Genomic DNA, 25,754 nt, shown 5'->3' with positions numbered 1-25,754 from the left:
ACCTCATGAAACAGCAGAGTTGGAATAGGACTCTCACATGTGATAATAGACTTTCTGTCCATTACTCACAGATGTTAACTGAGTCCTACCCCATTACTATTAGAGTTTGAGTCTCCTACATGTGATCATAGAGTTTGTCTATAACTTAATAATTGTAATCTCTATATAAGAGCACCATTGTACACTCATTAAAGTTAATGCTAATATACAATTTCAACATAAGACAAGTGTTACTTTATTAGAAGATTCAAAGGTTGTCTGATTTACGTCAATCAAAGGTATTTTGAATTCTCTATTGAATTTTAATTTATACTGCGAAGAATATATAATGTCGTGATCTCTTATACTTCGGGAGAATTGAGGTAATTGCACCATGAGTATTATGAGACATAATCCAATCATACTTTGGGCCAATTGTTGATGGTGAATTTTGGATTGATGGGATAACTCTTCACGTGGCATAACTGTATGGTGTTCTTATCAAGAAATATTTGGATATGATGTGAGAAGATTATTATAAAGCCAACTTATTTGGACATGTGTTTCCTGGTTACGAGAAGGATGAAAGTGGAAACGGTTACTCAATCAATTTCTTGTATTTGAAATTGCGGAGGACAATCATCTCAACAAACAAAACCAAAATGCAACCTTTTTCAAGTTTTATCTTTAATAGTAGTAAATTTTACTTAGGACTCTTATTTTCCACAAGTTGTAATTTCAACAAGTTTCCCAACTAGTGAAACTCTTGTACTTCTCAGAAATTATCTCAATTCAATGATTATTCTACTTTAGTATTCAAATTCCTTTGTTTGTCTTTGAGTTTGGTTTTCACTAATCTTTTTTACCCCATTATTTTCTAATCGTAAGGTCTTAAGTCCCTGAAACAGTCGGGACACGAGAGGACTCAACTCACCTTGATCGAAGTTAGATTTACGTCGAATCCATTCAACAGGGATTCTAACACATGAAAAAAACAGAATACGATTAACGTATCATAGAAGATTGAAGGAGAATTGTCACAACACATGGTCAAATATTTTAGGAAGAACAGACTCCGATATGATCTTGTGCACATGACACCAAACCGACATACCAAGCCCTAATCTATTTAATCACTTGCGTCGATTCAATGAAAGGAGCGGTCGGTGTCGAAATCATATATGAGGAAAACTAGAAATTATAAACTCTTCCATCACGAGAAGTTGCGAACCAGATCCCCAGGCAGACGAGGTTTGTTGGAAGACACGGAAAAAAGATACGAATGACAAGTCAATCTTTTCCTTTGGGTATTCAAAGACAAATTAATTTGCTAAAAAAGTTTAGATCGGAACGATTCAAGCCAGGTAGACTCAGACTTAAGTATAAAAATGGGGATTGCAATAAATCATGATTGATGAGTCCAGCTCCAGCCATCTACCAGCAAAAGCAAAGGTTCAATTTAAAGAAGTGGATGGTATCCACTATCCGTCCCCCATCGTGGGGATTAAAATCCAACCCCCTTCTTCTATGTCTTCTAATATCTACCTACCGGTCCAGTTCTTTACTAGCATTGAGAATTAACATCAATATAGGAGACACGACCACCCACAAAGATACTCTATGAGGGGCTGACCGGCGAGGGGGGGTTGTGTTAGACCGTTCGGTTCGGGGGTTAGCTGATTAGCTTAAAGTTGAAGTAAGCGTCTTTTCTTTCTTTCTCTCTCTTATTCTTGGCTCTTAAAGTTTGTCATTTGTTACTTGTCACCCTTCTTTCTCTCTCTAACTCTATTTATTTCAGATTTCAACACCTCAGTTTCCACACTGCGTCGTCAGTCGTCACCCATTGCAAGACATTTGTTCCATTCTCTCAATCTCCATTGCTTAACTCTCACTTCCTCTTCTACTTCTGTTAACCAGAAGAAGAAGTAGAATAAGACAGATTGTATCGAAGATGACTATCGCCACAGCTGCTCAGCCTGTTTCTGTCGACAGCAGAACTCTCATAGTGGGTGCAGCTGGTTTTATCGGCCGATTCGTCACAGAAGCTTGTTTGGAGACCGGCCGAACTACCTATGTCCTTGTCCGGTCAGCTAAGACCACTTCTTCTAATGCACAAACCATTAAAGCCCTCCACGATAAAGGAGCTATTATCGTTCATGTAACCCTTCTCTCACTCTTTGTCTCTCTCTATCTGTCATCAGATCAAGTTGATAATGGTTTTTTTTTTTTTTTTTTTTTTAAGGGGTCGATCAACGACCAAGAATTCATGGAGAGGCTGCTGAGGGAAAACAAGATCGATGTGGTGATATCAGCCGTTGGTGGGGAGAGCATCCTACCGCAGCTTAACCTAATCGACGCCATCAAAGCCGTCGGCACTGTTAAGGTAATCAACTTTAACAAGAGATGATCGGTACCGTCGATAACTACTAATATTCTTGATATGCCAATCACAGAGATTTCTGCCGTCGGAGTTCGGGCATGACATTGATAGGGCAGATCCAGTGGAGCCAGGGCTAACTATGTACAAACAGAAGCGTTGGGTTAGAAGGGCCATCGAGGAAGCTCGTATACCTTTCACCTACATCTGCTGCAACTCCGTCGCTGCCTGGCCTTACCACGACAACACTCACCCGTCAGAGGTGCTTCCACCGTTGGATCGTTTCCAAATCTACGGTGATGGCAGTGTCAAAGGTTAGAAAATTTAATGCTAATTCTTTCTGTAACATAGACTGTAGACCCCACCCTACCGACTAATTTTTTTTATTGCTACATGATGAGTGACAGGTGTTTAGTAAGTAACAAGAGTTGACGTAAAAGAGTTTTAGTAACGTAAGACTACAAATGAGACACCGTGTGATAACGTTTTTATTATTTTTTGATATAGAAATAGTAAAAACGATTTTTTACTTTTTCAAAAATAGCAAAAACAAGTCACACTAGTTCCACCATTTAGGTTTCTTATACCATAAATTGTCATAATTTTCTATTTACATTTCAAAAAATGGGTGAAACAAAATGGATTTATCAAATGTTTTAATACCTGTTTTTTCCATTTTTCGACACAAGAAAAAAAGAAAAAAAAGATTTCTAGGAGCGTTATCAAACGATGTCAAAGCATGTGATGCTAGCGAGATTAGATAGACTATATGTACCTAAAATAAAAAATATATAAAAAAAAAAGCCAGAAGAAGAAGACTGTATGGACTTTAAAGATTCCTTCTCTAGGGGAAAAAGCTAAATCAAAATAAAAAAGCATTAGCATAAGCTTTGAGATTCACGCACTGATGTGTGTGGGTGTGGTCTAGTGTGAGTCTCATTACTGCTGTGTATGGCTGAGATCTATGTTTTTTGTTTACACTTTCAAAATTTGGGGGTTTTATAGATTTTTTTTTTTTTTTGGTAAAAGGAGTTTTATAGTTGATGAGTTCAAAAGCAAGGAGGAAGAAACGAATGATACAGGTCTGGGGAAAAGTAAGCATGGAAAAGTAAGCATGTCTTCTTTAGAAGAAATTGATAGAATAGGTAGGTGGTACAAGTTGAAACTTGAAAGGAACACGTCTACACGGAGATAAGAATTGAATTTAATAGTTATTATCTTTCTATTAGATCCAAATTATAAAAAACTATGAACCATTTGCTATGAATAAATCGGATCATCCAAATTATATAAAATTATCAATCATGTGCTACGATTATATCGGATCATCCAAATTATAAAAAATTATAAATCATGTGCTATGAGTGGGACCATCCTTTTTGGTCAGTTCCAACCTACCTCTTTTATTATATGTATATTTATTAGAAAAGTGTTTCTTGTGGGTGAAGCGTGAATCTATACATGCACGGGAGTCAATGAGAAAATGTGACATGAAACAGACATAGAGGATAGGGCAGTTACATTTACCAGAAAAAAAGGTTGTATTTTGTTCCTCATGTGTAGATGTAGGTCCACACTCCTTATAAAAATTATTTTCTCATATTTATTATAAGACAAAAGACTCTGACCCCACATTTCCTTACAAAAACTATTTCTCACACTTATTATGGGAGAAAAAATGCAACCCATTTGTGTTTCCTTTGTCTAGATAGAGCCTCAGATTTGTCCCGGATATTGAAAGAACATCACTACCCGCTTGAAACCGAAGGCTGCTTTTGTGGATGGGAACGTGGACGTGTGGTGCTTCACTTCCCTTTTTTATATATTTGATAAAAAAGATATTTATTATATTTAAAAAATAAATAGATAAAATCACATGTTTTACCATGAGCAGAGGTGAAAGGACAAGTCAAGTAGTCAGAGTCCAAAATTCAGATTTTTCAACAATGTATATATTAGGTGTTGTCATAGCCAAATATAAATAAATTGGACTGGAGTGGTTGAACCAGGGGCAGTGGTGAGGCTGTGTTGGTATACCGATTGGTTTGGTAGGCAGTCCATAATTTAGGGATGAAAGTTTTGCTCTGAAAAACTGAACCTACTCAGGTTTCTCCTAAACCTAAACCGGGCTTGGGTCAAGTTTTCTGACCCTGAGGGCCGATTAGGGTTGGGTCTGGTTCAGATTAAGGCTTTAGCCCGGCCCAACCTAGTTCGAAATTTAACCCCGAATTTATATATTAGAATTTAGGGCTCCTATAGACATTTTATTTTTCTATAATTTTTTAATGCATATGATATAAATGGCAAAAATAGGTCAATCAAGGTTAAATCTAACCAATGCAAAAGCCAGAGTCAACCCAACCCAACCCAACCCAACCCGGCCCTGGCCCTGAATTGATCTTGTAAGAGCCAGGTTGGGTTGGAATGAGCCTAAACATGAACCTGACAAGGTAGCGTTGGGTTGGGTTGGGTTGGGTTGGGTTTAATTTGAATTTTGAAGACCTATGATTGGGTTAGAGTTTTCAAAAATGCGATTCAACCCAACTCTATTCACCTAATCCATATGCTGAAGTCTGAAGAGAAAGGATCTGCTGCTCATACAATCACCTGGTCATACAAACTAACGACCAACATATGTCATTTTTTTCTCAGATATATCCCTCTTTATTCTTATAATGATAGAAAATGAGACAGGTGTTGATTGTGCACTAGGTGATCGTACGAACAGTAGAATCTACCCCAAGTCTGAACTGAACAAAACAGGGAAAGTAGAACTGTAGCTTGAACAACGAGAGCTTATCCCTCTGTTTTTGTTGTCCGTTCTTAATTCTAAGGTGGTTCTCTCTCGTCTTTTTGATGAACTAAGGTGATTCTCTCTCTCTTTGTTCTTTCAGCTTACTTCGTGGCGGGTACGGACATCGGAAAATTCACGATGAAAGCGGTGGACGACGAGAGAACAGTAAACAAATCCGTGCATTTCCGACCGGCCACGAACTTTCTCAACATAAACGAACTTGCTTCCTTGTGGGAGAAGAAGATTGGCCGCACACTCCCTCGTGAAACCGTTACAGAGGAAGATCTTCTCGTTGCTGCCGCAGGTTCCACTCCCACTCTTCACCCCATCTCATTTCAGGATCCGTTTCCCCTCAAACCGGTTGGGTGTCCAACCATATTAACTGTTATTCCTTTCAAAATTCAAACATTAACATTTTATTTTTTGGGTCAGAGAATGTAATCCCGCGAAGCGTGGTGGCCTCCTTCACTCACGACATATTCATAAAGGGATGCCAGACCAATTTCCCCATTGATGGACAAAACGATCTAGAAACAAGTTCTCTCTATCCCGACACCCCTTTCCGCTCCATGGCCGATTGCTTCGACGATTTCGCTGCTATTGCCACCGCCAGAGTTGAAGAATCCGCCGTGAAAGAGGAGCTGCCGGTGGCCGGCGAAGCTGCCCAAGGCGAATTTGTGATGAGGATCGATCAACAGCAACAGCAGCAGGTAGTGGGTGAGGCGCCAAATCCTATGGTAGAAGTTTTTGCAATCACTGCCTCATGTGCTTAATCCCATGATTTCCGTCAGCCATTTGATTATTGGGTTTGCCCTTCCATGGCTGATGATAATCAAATTCGTGATTTTCTTGTATTAAAAAATAATTCTTGGTCAGTCGGTTGGGTGAGAAACAGTCAAATATTGGAAGATTTGTTAGTAAATTCGTATGAATTTGGAGATGGGAACACCATCCCGGTGGTTAGGTGTAATTACTGTGCTCATTGGAATATCTTATTTGTGTAGTGGGAACTATTTTTACTTCATTCCAGAAAAAAATAAAAGAAGATCTACTTTTAGTACCAGACTCCAAAAAGCACTCTTGAAGTTTAAAGATGGTTGAAAAAATCGGTGAATCGGATCTGGGTAATCCCCGATTCACGTAGGAATCGGCACTGACCGATTCCATCGATTCACACCGGATTACTCGATTTTTAACAGGTTCTGACATCTTTTTATCAATTCTAATCAGAAATCGGCCCTGACCGATTCAAATGCTCTTCTCTGAATGCTTTCTTATGCATGAATTTTGTTTCAAGGATCGTGCACCAACACTGTGACGATACTTGGCCGGAGTAATCCAAGATGAATCAAATCTCCCATATCGGCTTTAATTCGGCCAGTTATATCGGATGACTTACCCAAGTTAGTACAGATTCAATCAATTCAACTTGAATTGCCTCTAGTTTCATATCAAGAATTCAGGATACAGGCCATCAGAAACCCAAATCCTTGCTTTTATGCTTATTTTGCTTTAGAGTAAACACTTCTAATGTTGCAAATATCAATCCAATTGTGTTGCACCACCTGCCACTATTTAGAACGGGGTCGAGGGAAATCCGTTTGGATTGTGGGCTTAATTAATACAGACCGGTCTATTGGGCCCTACTATTTTGCTCACTCTAATAGGATATTCCTAGCCCAATTTATTATGGGAATAAATTAGGGTTAGGGTTTTATTATAAATAGACACTATGGTTCTTGCAGCCGTCACTTTTTTATTTTGGAAAGCATTAACTCCCCTCACAGGAGTTGGAGCAGAGAGGTTTCTCCAACGGTGAAAGACTATAGAACACCATAGTCGAAGGGATCCAGATCCTTTGTTATTCTTGTGTTATTCTAGGTGCAGAAGGTGACACATGGCGAAGGACAGGTGGATGGCGCATATTAAGTGAAAAAAGGATGTACCATTAAAACCAGTTTTAATGAGGAAACCAATTCTAAGTTCAATACAAACCCGGTTTTGTCCGCTTACCTAAAAGGATTCAAACTACATGTCTCTCTCCCTCTTAAACCCCTTCTTCCTTCTTTCTTGTCTCCAATCTCGCTATTACTCTTCAACTTGCGACTTCTCTCTGTTGATCTTGGATCTAAGTTTCTGTGGTACAACAGCAAACGCCCGAAGCTCGGGGAAGACAATTTTAGACCTTGGATCTGAGTTTCTCTGTTAATGAGGTGACCTTTTCATTGGAGCTAATATTGTCAGTTTTCTCTGAAGGTTTGAGAAATTTTTTCAATTGTTGAAGTTGTGAAAGTTCTTAAAGCGACTCTTTCTCACCACCTATCAAACATTCAATCATAAGTCTTATCATATTCGATCTGTTTAGCATGACAAACCATATCTAAAATACATAGATCTAAGTAATTTCTATGGAAACTAATTTATTAGAAGTTATAGAGACTGAAGACGAGAGATCAAAACGAAGGATCTAAAATTGTCTTCCGAAGCTCTCTCTTCTCTCTCACAGCAACGAAAATAAATCTCCACGCACGCCCAACCCACCAACAGATTCAATGGCGATATGACCCAACAAAATGTAAGTCAGACTTAATTCAAGCTCTTGAACAAAACCCATAATCTAGTTTCGGCTCTTTCTTCCACGGAAAAGATAAGAAGGAAAACCCTCAAAATCACAAGGCTTGACTGACTTAAAGAGCTTGAAGAGTTAACCGATCAGAAACTCGACTTGATCAGTAACCAATCGAAAACTCGACACGATCAAATGATTCGAGCATCAAATTCAACCAAAGAAACACAGCCCAATCAGTAAAAATAGTAGAAAAGAAAACCTAGATGAAAGCGAGGGTTTTAAATTTGATGATGGTTCAAGGAGAAAAATAAATGGAAAACAAATAAGAAATAATGTCGATTCGATTTAGTTCATGGCGAATTGGTTTGAGTGTTGGTCTTTTTTAGCTAAAATCGATTCTTTGATTTGCATCTTCTCTCTCTTCGTCGTAGCCATCCATGCCATGCATGCCACGTGTCATCTTCTGCACCTAGAATAACACAAGAATAACAAAGGATCTGGATCTTCTTTGTGTTGTTCTCCATCACCCACGAGGGATTGTCTTTTAGCTCCTGTGATCCACCCAACTTTTACAAGTATGTGGTTTTATTATCTATTTCATTGATTCATTGCATTCTAGTGATCGAGAGGGTTATATTGGAGTTTAAGGACTTAAATCTCCCAACAATTGGTATCAGAGTCGCCTCTACAGTGTCAGAACCAAGGAAAAAATTAAAAACAAGAAAATAGGGTTTGAGGGTTTCAAATTCGTCGAAAAACGGCCACTGCTGATCTCCCCGCAACCCAAATGGGTAAAATTTTTACACAGGAGCGTAAAGGGGACTACCATGGTCACAACGGTAGGTGGTACGCCTCCAAAATCGGTTGAACGCCCCATCAATGTCCAGGAAGTGATCCCACACGTCGGCTCCAGTGCGACAGATCATCATCAGGTTAATTCGATAGGGTTTTCAAGTAGACTTGATGAACTAAATCGAGGTTAAACTGTTTTTACCCATTACCCGGCTGACTATACATGTTGACTGATCTGGTCAATCTATGACAATTGATCCAAACCTGTGACCCTTTTTCTGTACCAAATTAACTCGACCAATGGCCCGATTAGGCGGACCTTTATCTTATCTGCAAATGTTTTACTTGATTATGATTGTTATTCTACTTGTATACAGTGTAATGAATTTATCCCATAAATTTTAAGTTGTCAATAAGGTTGCAAGCTATTGTAGTGAGAATGGATAGAACCCACCAAAATGATAAAATCCAAACTTATTGCAATAGATTTGAAACCCAAAGGTATCCTCTTGTTTTCAAAGACAAAGAAAATGGTTAGCAGGAAAATAGGTAATACTCACCCAATGGCGACATTATTAAAGATGAGCATAAATGCAATAATACTATTATGAGACCTTAACCTAGAATTACCCAAAGGTGACGATATTTTTCGAAAATTAAAGACTTCCCACATTGCATTATTTGAGTGGACCAGTGCATTTCAAACCCAAATATTAGGAATGTAGTTTTCAGTTGACACTTTGTTTATGTTTAATGATTATTATTATAATATTTATTTTTAATTTCATTAATATTGCATGTTTAGGTCATACACGTGCTTTAATTGTATGTTGAATGGATTTGTTTCTTCTTTATATTGAACCACTAAACAGGATGTCTTCAAATTATAGCGTCTTAAACATTTATAAGTTTCCCATCCGCAGTAGGAAATCATAGAAAGATTTCATATCTGCAGGCACAAGAGATAAAGAATTAAAAGAAAGACATAGAAAGAACCACACAAGAATCCTGACACTGTAAATATGGGCTTTACCCAGATACGACAGTGTAGAGGGAGAGGAGGGAAAGGCTTTTAGACGAAATGATAGAGTCGAGGTAGAGCTTTCCCAATAACTAAAATTAAAGATAGGTAATAAATAAAAGAAAAAGTGCCTAAACAAAAGAAAGAAAAGTAAGACAAAAACTTATTTACCGAGTAGCAGTAGATGTAGATGTAGATGACCGACGACTGTTCCATAAGACAAATCATCCTGAAGATGAGAGTTCATGCGAGCGAGGAGTGAGCCTAGAGACAAAATGAGATAAGATGAAAATCTAACGCAATAGAAAAAGAAGAAGTATGTTACAGAGAGCCGACGACTGAGGAAATGAAACCCTTGGCCAAACAAGAAAGAGGGACATTTTTCTTATCTGTAAGAGGAGATGAACAGACCGAGGAGGTCCGACGAAGAATCCATACGTAGAGAAGAAGAAGAAGAAGTTGCATGAGAAGCGTATCAAGAAAGAAACAAAGAGAGAGACGGAGAGTATGGAGGAATATATCACCTCGTTTATTTTATTATAACAATAATAATAATAATAATAATAATAATAATAATAATAATAATAATAATAATAATAATAATAATAATAATAATAATAATAATAATAATAATAATAATAATAATAATAATAAACCATATATATGATCAAAGTTAGAACTGAGATCCCTTAATTCCCATTTTTTGCTCTGAATGGGAAACTCACTGACTTAGTTGGAAGTTTCTAAAACTCTAACTAATAGAGATTCTCGATGCCAAAGATATAATATATTAACTAACCAAAACAAGAAGGGAAAAACAAGAAAATAATCGTCTCACTCACTCTCTCTCTCTCTCTCTCCCTTTGAGTGACAAAGTGCAGTGTTTATTGTTTTATGAAAACCTGACAAGTGTAGAGGAGCCTAGATCAATGGAAACACAAAGTTGTACATATGGGAATAACTCATTATGAAAGGGCTAAGATCATGTGGAGGCTCTGCACTTGTGGAGTTTCAGGTAACGATCGAAATCCTCCCATTATGCGATCGTGAATAGTTAACCCTACTGGTAGGATGATCCAAATTATTTTTGCTTTCGTCTAATAGTGGTATTAGAGCCTCTCCGTCAGTGAGGGGGGGAATTACTGAGAAGTGAACATAAATTCGTAATGTTGCCACTTGTCAATTTAAGCAATACATGATTATTTATAAATCTGACAAGTGTGACAAAAAATCGAGAGAACATCGATGGTGATGATCATTAGATGATCGGAGATGATGATCGATAGAACTTTTGAGGCGTCGATCGCTTAGATGACGTGACAAGTTTTCAATAAAAGTTTTTATTTATGCAATGTACATTCAAATTATCACATAACTTTATTTGAGTGGGAGTAACTATTAGGCTATGTTACTCCCCCACGTCATGGAATCAAAATAACTTGCATAAGATGTAATATCAATTTGACTCTGGATGCCATCCCATTACAACTAAAGTTAGTAATTTGTGTTGGGAATTAAAAAAGTAGTAGGCTTAAGAAAAAATTAAAGACCATCTATGTCCTCATTGGGAATTATCTTTATGAAGAGCCCTGGGTCTGTTGTGTAGTGGAGAGCTCAAGTTCTGAAGGAATATTATGATTTTAACGTAATCTTGTTTTGGCATGGTCTCTTGCCATGTGTCAGTCACCTATTGGTGGTTTGATTTTATGCATATCGATGGGCAACAATTTGCATTTCTAACTACCAATTCTATATGGTATACTATGAAATTTGGATATGTGGGAATAGCACAAGAATCTTAAACAAGAAGACTCCAACAAGGTATTGACAGAGAGATCTTTGGGATTCCAAAGTGTAGAATGCTGGGTTAATTCAGTAGAGTTAGTAAATTTGTTCTCTAATCCTCTTAAGCATCCTTGCCCTTGGGAACTATTTGCAAATCTATACGACTACAATCATTAGTGAATCTATTCAACAATGTTTGTTTTAAAAAAAATGAAATGGTCTATAATAAATGCAAAATATATTCTAGCCAATATAGCAGAATTAGAAGAATAAATGTTGCATCATAGACAATGTAGCTAACTTCCTCTCTCTCTCTCTCTCTCGCTCTCTCTCTCTCTCTCTCTCTCTATATATATATATATATATTTAATGTAGGTAGGAGCTAACATCCTTTGTTAATTTTACCCCCCCCAAAAAAAAAAATCGACTTTCTTGCCTGTGCAACTTTTGAAGTGAGTTTTGACGTTATATTTATTTTGGTAGAAGACAATTTTGGCGTCGATGATGAATATCACTATTGCGTGTTACATTTAAAAGCCTGTTTGTTTTTAATCAAAAATCAATGAGCTTAGGCTTGGAATGAGATCCTCTCAAGAGCGCCAACTCTCCCTAGTGCACATCGGATGGTTGAGTAGTAATTGATTGCATGTTTTGGTGTCACCAGCCATTCGATGTGTTGTGCAAGGGTTGGCGCACTTGAGAGGATCCGGCTCAGTTAAAAAAGAAAAGGGAAATTTACATCCACCTCCCCTGTCGTTTGCCCTTATTACATCCACCCCCTCACATTTCATTTATTACAAATAAACCCATGCCCAACTAACACCGTGAGTGAGGTGTTAGTTTTGAAATTGAAAAGACTATTTCATCCTTATAATATCTTTACCTCAAACATCCTAAATCAATGATCATTTTACCCATATTACATTTTCAACGCTAAAATCCCAAACTTGGTCTTGAACCCTAGCCGCTGCCCCCTTCAACTTCGTCGTCTCTGTTCACGACGGCCGTGGAGGGCGACCGACGAGTTTAATCTCAACAAGCGCACTAATTTAAACTTAACTTCTTGTCTTAATTGCGTAATATCGATTCCTTCCAACTGAGTTATTTCGATGGGCTGATTCATCGTTCTTTCTCATTTCATTTATTCATTTTCATTCATTCATTCTAAACTACATCACAGGCACTATTGCAGCCATATTTAGGTAAGAAGACATTGCAGGCTTATAGGTCCATTTCTTCTATTTACCTTACTCTCTGTTTGGCTAACAAATGGGAAATTGGTGAATCTAAGGTCCAAAGATATCAGTCACCCATGGAAATGGAAGTTCATGTACTTTTCATTAATAAGGATATGTAGCCACAGATGTGAAGTCATCTTCATTCAATAATATCTAATTCCCTTGTCTTTTTTTTTTAATTCCCCAAAACCTACTCAGTTGAACTTGAAGAGTATCAGTCACTTTCGCTCAACTCGTTTTAACATCAGGGAGAGTCCATAGAGATATCAATTGATAATCAATAAAGGATAGATGAGACTTGTCAACATATTTGAATCAACCCACTCAAATGAACTAAACCAGAATAGAACGATGCAATACAATCATAAACATTTATATTATGAAGGTAATAGATTCACTAATACTCCCATTACTCATGCTAAAACCGTATAGGAAATCCAGATGGAGAAAGCACAGAAACCATAACAGGTGAAGGAAAAGCAAAATCGCAAAACCCAATAAATTACGGGGGATAGAGAAATGTGAAAACAAACATATTTGGGCCATTGTTTGTAACTAAGCTGGGTGAGCTTTGACTTAGGAGGGTTTTGTTTGATCTTTATTCCCATTTTCTCAGTGGCCATTACTTCTGCTCTTATCCCAAAAGAAGAAGGCCTTCTGCTGCTTGGTTTGGAGTTGACCTTTGCAAACAGAGAGGAAAATTAGAGAGACAGAGAGGTTGGGTAGAGGGTTTTGGTTGAAAACAAAGACGACTGCTTGATATATAATTGGAGAACTAATTGGCTGCCATGACTAGAGACGACAAAGTTGAAGGGGGTAGCGGCTGGGGTTCAAGATGGTTTGAGATTTAGGGATGAAGATATATTAAGGGTAAAATGATCATTGACTTAGGATGTTTTAGATAAGGATATCACAAGGTAAAATAGTATATTCAATCTCAAAACTAACACTTCACTCAAGGTGTTAGCTGTAAGTGTTAGCTGGATATGGGTTTATTTGTAATAAATGAAACGTGAGGGGGTAGATGTAATAAGGGTAAATGACAGGGAAGGTGGATGTAAAATTCCCAAAAGAAAAAGAGAAAAGCTCTTTGGCCCAGGCCCCACGCCAGACCGAGTATACTAGGATTAAGAAGTGCTCAAGCCCCAAGCCCGGGACAGTCGATTTATAGGAGATTAGTCTCGAACTCTCGATTATTGTGGCCCCGTTGGCGACTCAGAGGCTATAGAGCCTGGATTTCATGCCGGTCTCAGGTTACTGAGGAAAAAGAGCGAAGAGCTGCAGCGAAACAGTCGCTTGGACAGAATCAGAAGCGATGGCAGAAGAATCGGAGAAGAGGTTCCACTCGATAATGGGCAAGCTCTTCCATTCTCCGAGACAAAATCTAACCAGGTTTGTAATATTCTTCCACTCGATAATGGGCTTGCGTCTCTCTTATCGTCGTTTGATATTTTGATAAAGTTCGACGGCTTGATGCTTTTATTCAATGTTGATAGTTCACCTGGAAGCCAACAACCTTTGAGAGGTAAAAAACGTGGGAATTCGATGTCTACTTTGTTAATGGCGGAATCTAACTCGGAAGGAGTTGTCGGAGGTTCGAAGCGTCAGGTGGTACCTGTTGGGTCAAGGCAAACTCCGTTGTGCAGACCATGGGATCGAGGGGATCTTATGAGGAGATTAGCTACATTCAAGTCGATGACATGGTTCGGAAAACCCAAGGTTCACTTGCAGTATTCTCTTCATTCTCACCCTTTTCATCTTCTGCTCTTAATATCTCCTTTTTTGTTAAGCACAGAAATTTACTGGTCTGTATACATCTCTAAATAGATCGTTTTTTAAAGTATTGATTGATGATTGATGAGCTCCTATGAATCTATGGTGCTTGATGGATAATTGATGTTGATTTTATATTTACATTTGTATTGGAATTAGAATGGGACCCAGAATGGTGCAAGTTTTTATCGACAAAAAGACCTCTCTATTGCTTAGTTCAATTGGATTACTTGAACTGTCTAGAGGTGTTATCTTAAATCACAGTGAAAGGCATTTCATTATAGGTGCATCATACATATGAATGATTGTGTCAGAAACTCTGCAAATTTGAAGGCATCTCAACTCCATGTATCTGTTTAACAGGCTACACAACATCAATTTGGGATAGAGCTTCTTCTTGTCCTCCTTCTTTGTGTTCTTCTTCATAAGCATTGTTTGAGCAATGGGAGATGGGTGCTAAAGGGTCAAAACGTTGTGTTTTTTTATTTGAACTCCTAACTGAGAGATGGCCAGAATTCTATTGTGAAAAATTTCATATTTTATTAATGGGAAAATTGGAGACAGAAATTGGTATGCTTTTTTTGAGTAATGTACTAAATATTTTCTTAATTTCAGGTGAGGTGGATGCTAAATAAGTAAATATTATCTTATTTCGGTGTTTTCTTCAAGTGAACTGCTTTTGTCAATGATGGTCTTATTTTATGTAGGTAGTAGCTGCTGTAAACTGTGCCAGGAGAGGTTGGATTAATGTAGAGATGGACATCATAGCTTGTGAGTCATGTGGAGTGCGTCTCCTCTTTTCTACTCCCTCATCATGGTCACAGCAGCAAGGTATTCATGATGAAGTGATAGTTAGTCTGATAAAAAAGGCATGTGAATTATTGAAAATATTCTGATGTGTTGAAATCAACTTGAAACTTAATCGTGTTACCTGTCAGTTGAAAAGGCAGCGGCAGTGTTCAGCTTGAAGCTGGATAATGGACACAAACAACTTTGCCCGTGGATTAATAATGCTTGTGATGAATCACTAGCACAGTTTCCACCCATACCTCCTCCAGCTTTAGTTGATGCGTACGAAGAACATTCTTCTGCACTCTTGAGACTTTCAGCTCTTCCCATGATTTCACCGTCAACCATTGATTACATGAGAAGCCCTCAGATGGATTGCTTTCTGGAGCAATTGTCAGTGCTGGAATGTAGTGTTGGGTCTTTTCACAATTCTAGCATTGAGTACCTGGACAACAGTGAACCTTCATCTGCCAGATTGTATTTTCAGGTTTGACACTTGTATGCTAGCACCAGCTATTGTTATTATTTGTAGCTTCAAATATTATGTTTTCTTTTCTCGGTGGCACAGAGAGCAACACTTGACTGAATGGGGTGTCATAGACAACTCAATATCTACATTGTTTCCTGCAATGGTTGGTTGTCACTGTTGTTTTTCTGGCGAACTGTTAGGAGTGTGATTCTATTGGTTTCTTAAACAAATTCCTTCACCCAGCCAAAATGTTTTCCGGCTGCTTCACGACCATATTCACAGCATTCACCTGCTAGAGACAATAGGTTGTAGCCAGCCTGCACTAGGCATTCTAATTGAGCAGCAGCCAATTTGATCCAATCACTTTGTGATGTTCAAAGCGTTGTATGCTGCACAAACAAATCAGATGGTCATATTGTATTCCATTTTTGCTTCTTTCTAAAGGTTCATTCCATGTATTTGAAAAACCTTTGTATTTGTGGCTTTGGCCAAATATGGAACTTCTTTCTTCCTTTGCTATGCTGCCACTTCATTCATACACATGCATAGTTTAGGTCTTCTCCCGAGTATGACCTCGAATAGATCTGATTGGAGGGCAGGAATCCATTTAGGCGACCCCATCTAGGTGAGTTTCTACTGGTTTGTTGTGCTTGTGTTCTTCCTCTTTTTTACTTCTACACTTCCTTTTGCTGTCTTTGATCAGATCCTTGCAGCCGTACCCATTAAGTTGGGACTTGGGATGAGAATGAGTTTTTGTTTATTTTTTCCCCTATATATTATTGCATGTACCCAATGTAAGGAATAGATTGGAAAATAGAAAGTTGATATTGGATTTTGCTCAAGATGAGTGTGGTGTGACTGTCTCTCTCCCCAACTCTGAGTTCCATCTCAGGCATTTTCCCTTTGATCATTGGCTCTCCACCAATTTGGTATTAGAGCCAAAATTCCCCCTCTTCCTTCCTCCCTTCTTTCTCCCTGTTTCCTTCCTTGGATCACACCCTACCGACATCTCTATCTACCTCCCTACTGTCATCTCTGCTCCTCATTCACCGAGCAACCTTACCACTCCATCCCTTGCAACATCACCACAGCCTTCCGCCCCCTTTCCCTGTTCAATACCTTGCCCCCTCTTCCTGCACTATCACTCCCCAACCCACCTGTGCCATTTGAAACCCCAACCTCCTCTGCCACACCTTCCTGCCCCTCCCTTCAGTTCCCACAGCAACTCCTTCCATCTCTAGCACTGGAACAACACCCCTCTGCCCCCCATCTCCCTCCCCCCCACCAAAAAAAAATGTGACATCAATCAAACTGCCTAATGTAGAACTAGGTTGACCAGTCAAACCAAGTCCCAATCTGCAGGATACTTTAATCAAAGAACAATTATAAACCAGTCCTACAATTGCACAAAAACTCACACAAGAAGAGAGACCAAATAGGGAACCAACAAGCTATCAATCCCAATAAATAGTGCTCCTTAAGTCAAATCAGTAAACAGGTACGCAGGGCCTAACAGTGACTGATATAAACCTCACACAGCCCAACAAACATGAACACTATTATAGAGAAACATAGAAATCAGAACAGAGCAAGAAACTTTTATCGATCTCAGGGTAGGAAAACCACTAAGAGACAAAATTCATGAAATTTTCGATAACTCAGCAGCACATGGTCAAAACAGGGAATAACTTGAGTCTCTCGCTATAGGAGAGGCACCTTCGATCCAAATATCAGCCCAAACTGATGGCTCGTTTGGTCTGGGCAGGTTCTGAAATATTGCATAAGGTCTGCAATTTTCTGGGCCAATTCTGAGAAGAAGCTAATACCTGTAGAAGACTGAGTAGAGCAGCAGCACCTTGGGTAGTTGAGAGGAGCAGAAGATAAGCTGAGGAAGAGGACCTCTTCGGCTTCACACCGCAGAGAGTCAGCTAGATCACACACCAGCTCCACAGTCTTGATCAGACACAAGACCCATTCTCAGCAGAGAAGACAACAGCAGCAGCCATTTAGTTTGTTTGTAAAATTGTGGGAGGCTAGAGGCCCTCCTATGCTTTATCTATAATATGTGATGGGGGAGGGATTTATAAAATAGAAGATTCCATAAAAGGGAGCCTCAATTAGACTCCTAAAACAATAGTTACTAAAACTGAAAATAGAAATTGAACCGAAAAGGAAACTAATATTACTTGACTCCGAAGAAAGATTGTTAACAACCAAATTAGGGTAGAATGCTCTAGTGATCTAACTGATCACATAAGTCCTTTATTTATAATAAGCAAAAGAGAGTCATAAATGAACTATAAGTTATACCCCAATTACAACTATAACCCCCATCCAGCCGCCCCACTCTAAATAGGGTCGGTGGAAGGGAGAAAGTACCTAGTGCCCCTGCGGCACACTTAAATATATATTTAAACACTCCCCTCAAGTTGGTGCATAGATATCACACATGCCCAACTTGACTAAACAAGGATGAAAAACCTTCCCAACTAACCCTTTACACATCAGCTAACTGATCATTAGACTTCACAAAGGGAATACAAACCAGCATCCAACTTTTCCTTCATGAAGTGTTTGCCAATCTCCACATGTTTGGTACGGTCATGCTCTAGATTATGAGCAATATTGATAGCAACCTTGTTATCACAATAAAGCATCATAGGAAGACAAACATGTACACCAATATCATCTAACAACGTGCGTAACCACAACAACTCACAAATCCCCTATGCCATAGAACGAAACTCTGCTTCAGCACTGGACCTAGCCACCACATTTTGCTTCTTCTTGTTCCAGGTGACAAGATTCCCCCTACAAATGTACAATAACTTGAGATGGACTTTCTGTCAGGCGAATTAGCCCAATCAGTATCTGTATAGGCTTCAACATTGAGATGATCATAAGGAGATAAAATGATCCCTTTTCCTGAAGTTGACTTTAAGTACCTCAAGATACGTGTAACTGCCTCCATGTGGGAAGAATAGGGGTCATGCATAAACTGACTTGATGGAGAACCGATAGGGCTAGAGAAGAATTCCCTGAGATGGATCTCAGAGTTGCAGGGGAGAGGGAGAAATAGCATAAGAAAGGGGAAGGAGAATGGCACACATGCCCGCAGGCTTCACAAACACTCAATTCAATTCATCTTTTCTTCAATCTATTTTCAATCATTAGTTGCACATATATTTAAAGGAAATAAAACTGCTAAAACTAGAATCCAGCTCTAAATAGGAAACTAACTCAATCTAAGAAACTAAAATAAACTAAGAAACTGATATCTCCTTACGTATCTTACTTGAAATAAAAGATTACATAATATTCCCAAATAAATAAGATTTTCTAAAATCCTACTGGACCAAATAACCAAATATGGATCGAACTCATCTTCGTCTGGAAACCCAGATGGGTATGGATTGGTCCATGTGTACAAATCTGCATCAATTCCCTCGGTGTTGAGAAAAACTAGTCCATGAGTTTTATAGAAGGGTAACAATAAAAGCTCACGAGCGGTGGTGCACTACTCCCTATCTGCCATGCAGACAAAATCCAAGATGTGAACCTTTGAAGGTGCATTCAAGTCCAAAAAATCATAGAAGAGAACAAACTTATGATGGTGACCAACTGTCATTGCATTGATGTCCATTGCTACTTGATCCACAATCTTCTTGTCCTCTGTTGCCGTTATTAATTGGTCCACATGTATTTCCATGTTTGATCCACTTTTTTGAAGATTTTACCATGTTTGACAATTTCTCATAGAAGGTGTTATTACAACTAGCAAGCTCTCGAGCACCTGTATAGAGACTTGAAAGTTTTTCTTGTAGGGTACAAAGATCATCTCTAATCGAAAGGAGCAAAGTGTGTCGATCAACCTCCATGATGGGCATAAAGAATGGCAATATTGAAATAAATAGAACTTTAAAGAGGAATGGCCAAATGGTAATAAAATGGAGATATTTAACTGAGGGGCACAATGGTAATTAGAAGATATTCAATTAGCAACACAAAGTAAACATAACGCATGTGGGAAGGGCAGGGGTATAAGTGGAAGTGAATAAAAAAGGGACAAAATAACTAACACACAAGGGTGACGGGTAGTTATGGGAATTTTGGGTTAAAGCTAAAAAAAAGGCACTTATCTCACGATTTGGGGTAAAGGACGTTGAAGACTTGGAGTTATCTTCTACCAGCAACAGAAATAGGGTTCGGCTTCCAGTTAGTGGCATAAATCTAGGAGAGCATGACGACTGTAATGGAGGTCCAACTGGAGTCTGCAGAAACTTCAGGTATGAGTCGATCCTTCTTCTTCTGTTCTTTCTTCTCTTCTTTTGTTCTTTCTTCTCTGCTCTTCTTCTTTTCCTCTTCTGGCTTCTGATTCTGTCTCTTCTTCTTCTTGTCTGTTGCGCTGCTTTTGTTTTGGCTGTCGTTTGATCATAGGAACTTGGGGAAGAGAGGAGGGCGGTGAGACAAGGGGGGGATCGGTTCTTCTCTGGATAGAATCGGTTCTCCCTTTTTTTTTTGTTGGGAATTGAAGGGAGGGAATAAGGAGGGATTAGGGCGGTTCTCAGTCTTGGTAGAGCCGAAACAGAGAATGGGGAAGGGAATAGGGAGAGAAAGGGAGTTGCGTGCGAGGTGGAAGGGCTACTGTGGGAGGTGAGGTGAGGTGAGTTGCGTTTTAGTAGAGCAAGGGATCCTTCAACTCTGATACCAAGTTGATGGAGAACCGGTAGGGGTAGAGAAGAATTCCCTGAGATGGGTCTCAGAGTTGTAGGGGAGAGGGAGAAATAACACTAAGAAGGGGGAAGGAGAATGACACACACTCCCGTAGGCTTCACGAACACTCAATTCAATTCATCTTTTCTTCAATCTGTTTTCAATCGTTGGTTGCACATGTATTTAAAGGAAATAAAACTGCTAAAACTAAAAACCAACTCTAAATAGGAAACTAACTCAATTTAAGAAACTAAAATAAACTAAGAAACTAATATCTCCTTATGTATCCTACTTGAAATAAAAGATTACATAATATTCCCTAATAAATAAGATTTTCTAAGATTCTATTAGACCAAATAATCAAATATGGATCAGACTCATTTTCGTCTGAAAACCCAGATGGGTATGGATCGGTCCATGGGTACGAATCTGCATCATGACTTCCAGGCTAACAACCACGGCAATATTAGGCCGTGTGGGGAGAGATAGATCAGCTTTCCAACCAACCATTGATAACGGCCTTTGTCCACTGGTTCACCCTCCTTTTCTTGGAGCCTAGTATTAGCTTCCACGGGAGTATCAAAAGGAGGACAACCCAACAATCCAGTTTCAGATAACAAATCAATGATGTACTTCCTCTGAGAAAGAAAGATGCGTTTAGAAGATTGAGCAACTTCAATCGCAAGAAAGTACTTTAGTTTCCAAGATCTTTATCTCAAACTCTCGAGTAAGAAAACTCTTGAGACGACCAATCTCAACACTGTCATTTCTTGTTATCACTTACCACATGTCATCCACATAGACAATGAGCATAGTAGCTCTATCATCAGATCTCTTAATGAATAATGTGTAGTCAGCATTGCTTTGCCTATAACCCACAGAGACCATTGCCTTGTGAAATCTTCCAAGCCATGCCTAAGGTGATTGTTTAACCCATAGAGAGCAATCTTCAACTTGTAAAACTTGCCATGAGTTCCCTTATTGGAGAATCCTGGTGGAATATCCATGTACACTTCCTCATCGAGCTCTCCATGAAGGAAGCATTCTTAACGTCAAGTTGTTAGAGATCCCATCCCAGATGTAAAGCATATGAGAGTAAAACTCGCACGAAGTCAACTTGGCAACTATAGTTATTAAGGCGCTGGTAAGTCGACGCCTAGGCGCTAATGCGGTGCAGAGAGGATAAGGCAGTAAACCGCTTTATGTTGGGCATGAAAGGTGACTGCCTTATGCTATAAGGCGGCTAAGGCGACACCTTATGACGCCTTATGGTAAAGGCGGACGCCTTATGGACCTTTTTAGAAAAAAAATTGTTTTTATAGCCGATTTATTAATATTCCAAAATAGACTTCATGATTGGTAGGTGCATAATGTTTGATGCACATGAGATACACTGGATCAAACTCTAACAACTTAAAACTCTACCCAAAAAACACTATATTCCCTTAAAACCCTAAATTGCAAAACCCCAAATCGCTCCATAGCCGATGGTGAAGCACTCCAACGGTCCTTCCTCCTTCGATTCTTCTCTGGCGGCCTTCGATGAAGGTTCCTTCCCCTCTCTCCGGGTATGTTTATTTTTTTATTTTTCTATTTTTTCTCATCTTCTTTGTGAGATTTTTTTTTTTCTCTTCTTCTTCTTTCTTCTTTCATCTTCATCTGTTCATCATAGTCTTACGACTCTCAACTCTTAAGTCTTAACAGTTTTTTTTTTCCTTACCTACGGTGAGACTGTGAGAGTCGTAAGAATCTTGCTGAGTGCTGATGCTATGAGTTTCTCTTTCCTCTTGAGTCAGCTGTGTGTTTCTTATACCTAGCAGTTGAACATTATTGGTATTGATCAAAGTAGGGCCCTTACATATTAGTAACGAACGAATACTACGGAAATAATGGTTATTGTTTCCCTTTATGGCAGGAGAAAAGGCTTCTGTAGTTCTGTTAATGATAACTGGGATCCTTTCCTTATGTCTCATTTCCTGATAATTGATTCAAATTATTAGCTCTTAATTTCTCCATTCTTATGCAAGTTTAGAGGGCTTTTCAGATTCCCGTTTGGGTAAAAAAAACCTACTTTCTACCATTTGCTGGAGCTATGAAAGTTTCTGGGCCTGAGATTTTATTCCAGAAGCCGTGGTGAGGGTCTTGTTGCTGTGGTTTTGCTTTACAATTGAAGTTATTCATCTTGTGGCCAGATTGGGTAGGCGTTCCACTCTTTTATTGGTTATTGTTGAGACTTTTACAAATATTCTGTCAAATTTCCATAGGCAATACTTGTGGCATTAAAAGCTTGAGTAGGACAAGTTTTAAGTCTGGTGCTTTAGTTTTGGAACTCCGTAGAATCCATCCTATTTAGTCTTCACTCATGCACATCAAGTATTTTTTCTTTTTCTTATTCTGTATTCAACTGGATTCTGATTTTCTGATGTTACTGTCTCCATGATTGATGATTGATGAAGATGAACTTAGTTTATTCATTTTATTGATTTGTTTTCTTGATGAATATCTTGCATTGGTATGAAGTATGAACCTTTAATATTTATTTAGCATATAAGTAATAGGATTCAACTAGGATTTGAGTTAAATTGAATGCTTTTATAAAAAAATTACACAGGAATGCTTTAGTCAATAAGAAGACGCTTTATGCCCTCCTTATCGTTAAGGCGCTCTAAAAGACCCTCAAACGCCTCCGTTTCCTTACCGCCGTAATAACTATGTTAGCAACTGGTGCAAACTTCTTCTGGTAGTCAATTCCATATGTCTGAGTAAACCTTTTAGTCACTAGCCTAGCTTTGTACATGTCAACTGAGTCCAATTTTTTCTTTACCACAAACACTCATTTTACACCTAATTGGTTTCTTTCCAGGAGGAAGAGTCACAAGCTCCCATGTATCATTCTTTTTTAGGCTCCCATTTCATCCACCATTGTTGGAAGATGGCTTTACTCAATAAGACTCCGCATGTCATAGATATATTCAAAAGGTTAGTGTGCAGAAGTTAAAGAAGCCTTGAGAAAGATGAAAGTGAACAAGACACTAGACCTAGATGAGATCCCAATAAAAGTGTGGAAAACCTTAGCAGTTTATGGTGTTGTTTGGTTAATCAAGTTGTTTAACAACATTATGAACACAAGGAAGATGCCAGATGATTGGAGGAGAAGCATTGTAGTACTGGTATACAGAAATAAATGAGATATTTAGAGTTGCAATAACTATAGAAATATAAAACTAATGAGTCATACTATGATACACCGAGAGCAGGTTATTGAAGCCTGCCTGAGAAAAGGAACTAAGATCACGAAGGACCAATTTGGACTTATGCCTGGAGATCTATGATAGATGCTATTTATCTATTGATCATGGAAAGTTATAGATCCACAAGAAGGATCTCCACATGATCTTTATTGATCTAGAAAAAAGCTTATCATAGAGTTGTTCCTAGAGATTGAATTTGACATGTCCTGGTAAAGAGAGAGGTGTGGAGTACATATGTGGATGTAGAGACCAAAATCGGAAACAGGAGGTTTTAAGATTAGTAGATCGAAGACGGAGTATGTGAAGTGTAACTTTAGCCACTCTATGATGGATAATGAAATGGTAAAAATTGAGGAGACAAAGATCCCTCAAAGTGATTAATTTAGATAACTGGGGTCTATCATTAATAAAGAAGGTGACATAGAGGATGATATCTTATAGAGAATTAAAGTGGGACGAGTGAAGTGGAGAGGTGCGTCCGGAGTCTTATGTGACCCGCTAAAGCTCAAGGGAAAATTATATGGGATTGTTATGCATTCAACTATGATGTATGGGGCAAAATGTTGGGCAGTAAAAATGAGTCATATTGAGAATCTATGTGTGGATGAGATGAGGATGTTAAGAGATGGATGTGCGGTAAAACTAGGAAGGATAAAGTAAGGAATGCGCATATTAAAGCTGTTTTGGGTTTCCCTAATCAACAACAAGCTTCGTGAAAGTCGTCAATGTGGTATGACCATGTTCAAGGGAGGCCTGAGGATGCCCTAGTAAGGAGGACTGATCGGATTCAGATTGAATTAGCCAAAAGAGCTGGGGTCAGGCCTAAAATGACCATAGATGAAGTCGTGAGGAATGCGATGCGTAGTCTTTGTCTTGTCCCAAGTATGACGTTGGATAGAACCTATTAGAGGGCAATGATCAATGTAGCTGACCCAATTTAATTTAGATTTTCCTAACTGATGGGCTAATGTAAGATCGAATCACAAGTGATCCAATCCCAGGCAGGATCTTTACTAAATTCAATAAAAACCAAATTTAGGGACCGAAAGAATGAATAAAACAAACAAAAATAAGAGAATAAAGAAAAGAAAGAGAATTCGATGGAGGGGTTGAGAAGGGGGAAGAAGAATTAGTTAATGGGCATTTCATCCACAACAACATAAACCATCTTTTTTTCATTAATAATTTTGTGTTTATTATTGTAGTCACTTACAAACTTATATAGAAGACTCAAAACTGACTCAAACCCTAAAAAGGAAAGGCCTAACTCAATCCTTAACTAATTGGGAAACCTAAACTGACTAGGAAACTGAAACAACAAAGGAAACAGACTCAAAGCAGGACTCTAACTAAACTAATGACTTAAATCCCGTTTTCCTACTTTCTAATATTGTAGGCCCATTAAAGTGGCCCATTATAAAGAAAACCCATGGGATCTGTTTGAGATTTTAAATGTAACTGCAAGCGTACGGATCAGTGTAGCTACGGGTCGAACTCAGGGAGAGCAACCACATTATTTTTTTTTTACTTCTTTTAACAATGCGAAAGTGAACCTATTAATGGTTGTGATCTAATTCTAACTACTGTCCTAAACATATGTATCTAAAATAACGTCCTAAGCATTCGTCATCTAAGAATTTAAAGACGCAAGCCACGCAATTAAAATTAAATAAATAAATAACTGAAAATAAACAACCCACGCAATTAAAAAAAACAATAAAGGAAAAAAATGCTGAAATTAAAATAAAGTAAAAGAAATGGGATAAAGCTAGAGAGAGACTCAGAAGTAGGTTTCTTTATTTAGCCCGAGGGATGCATCATAATATGAGCTTCCTTACTTGACCAGAGAGTCACTTTTACAAGGGTTACTCTACTTGGCTTTAGGGAAAGAGAGACAATTAAAATAAAAGCAATAAATTGATGGTTCATGGCTAGGAGGGGTAAAGCCAACACATACACTAACCATGAACCTTGGGGGAAAGGGATAGCAATAATGTAACGACTGAAATTAAAATCCTAAATTAAGAAAGAAAGGGTAGTCAAAAGAGGGAATGAGAGGGGGGATAGAAGATTACTGAAGGAGCCTATTTACTTGAATCAATGCTTGAACTTGAAAGCTTGGGTGATTTGAGATACTACCAGTACTAAAAACCAGATCTGGAATAAACCAAATCTGAAATTTCTAGTACTAGAGAAAACAAATC

The 25,754-nt window shown here is 38.5% G+C and overlaps 2 protein-coding genes across 4 annotated transcripts in view; both read left to right on the top strand.

Moving 5' to 3' along the window:
* Positions 1-1,757: 1,757 nt before the first annotated feature.
* On the top strand, positions 1,758-6,213 carry LOC122084111 (leucoanthocyanidin reductase-like). The gene is made up of 5 exons (XM_042652182.1): positions 1,758-2,137; positions 2,222-2,362; positions 2,433-2,670; positions 5,251-5,454; positions 5,583-6,213. Exons 1-5 carry the CDS (start codon positions 1,931-1,933, stop codon positions 5,921-5,923), a joined length of 1,131 nt encoding a protein of 376 aa, XP_042508116.1. The 5' UTR covers positions 1,758-1,930; the 3' UTR covers positions 5,924-6,213.
* Positions 6,214-13,699: 7,486 nt separating this feature from the next.
* The window catches only part of LOC122081613, a 79,841-nt gene continuing 67,786 nt past the window's right edge, over positions 13,700-25,754 (top strand). For 2 of the 3 annotated variants that reach the window (XM_042648811.1, XM_042648800.1), the window contains exons 1-4: positions 13,700-13,947; positions 14,052-14,274; positions 15,036-15,159; positions 15,267-15,604. In XM_042648811.1, coding sequence (XP_042504745.1) covers positions 13,871-13,947; positions 14,052-14,274; positions 15,036-15,159; positions 15,267-15,604 — 762 coding nt within the window. In that variant the 5' untranslated portion in view covers positions 13,700-13,870. The remainder of the gene's footprint in view (positions 13,948-14,051; positions 14,275-15,035; positions 15,160-15,266; positions 15,605-25,754) is intronic. The other variant, XM_042648806.1, reaches the window with a different exon arrangement.

This window comes from Macadamia integrifolia, chromosome 1, assembly GCF_013358625.1.
Source record: "Macadamia integrifolia cultivar HAES 741 chromosome 1, SCU_Mint_v3, whole genome shotgun sequence".
Lineage (NCBI taxonomy): Eukaryota > Viridiplantae > Streptophyta > Magnoliopsida > Proteales > Proteaceae > Macadamia > Macadamia integrifolia.
This window is presented reverse-complemented; position numbering and strand designations above follow the sequence as displayed.

What these genes read in the sequence shown, in the direction of transcription:
- LOC122084111 (XM_042652182.1), top strand. Translation starts at nt 1,931, where the DNA reads ATGACTATCGCCACAGCTGCTCAGCCTGTTTCTGTCGACAGCAGAACT. An exon ending in AAGCCGTCGGCACTGTTAAG is followed by an intron (nt 2,363 to 2,432) that starts GTAATCAACTTT and finishes TGCCAATCACAG; the next exon opens with AGATTTCTGCCGTCGGAGTT. An exon ending in TCTTCTCGTTGCTGCCGCAG is followed by an intron (nt 5,455 to 5,582) that starts GTTCCACTCCCA and finishes TTTTTGGGTCAG; the next exon opens with AGAATGTAATCCCGCGAAGC.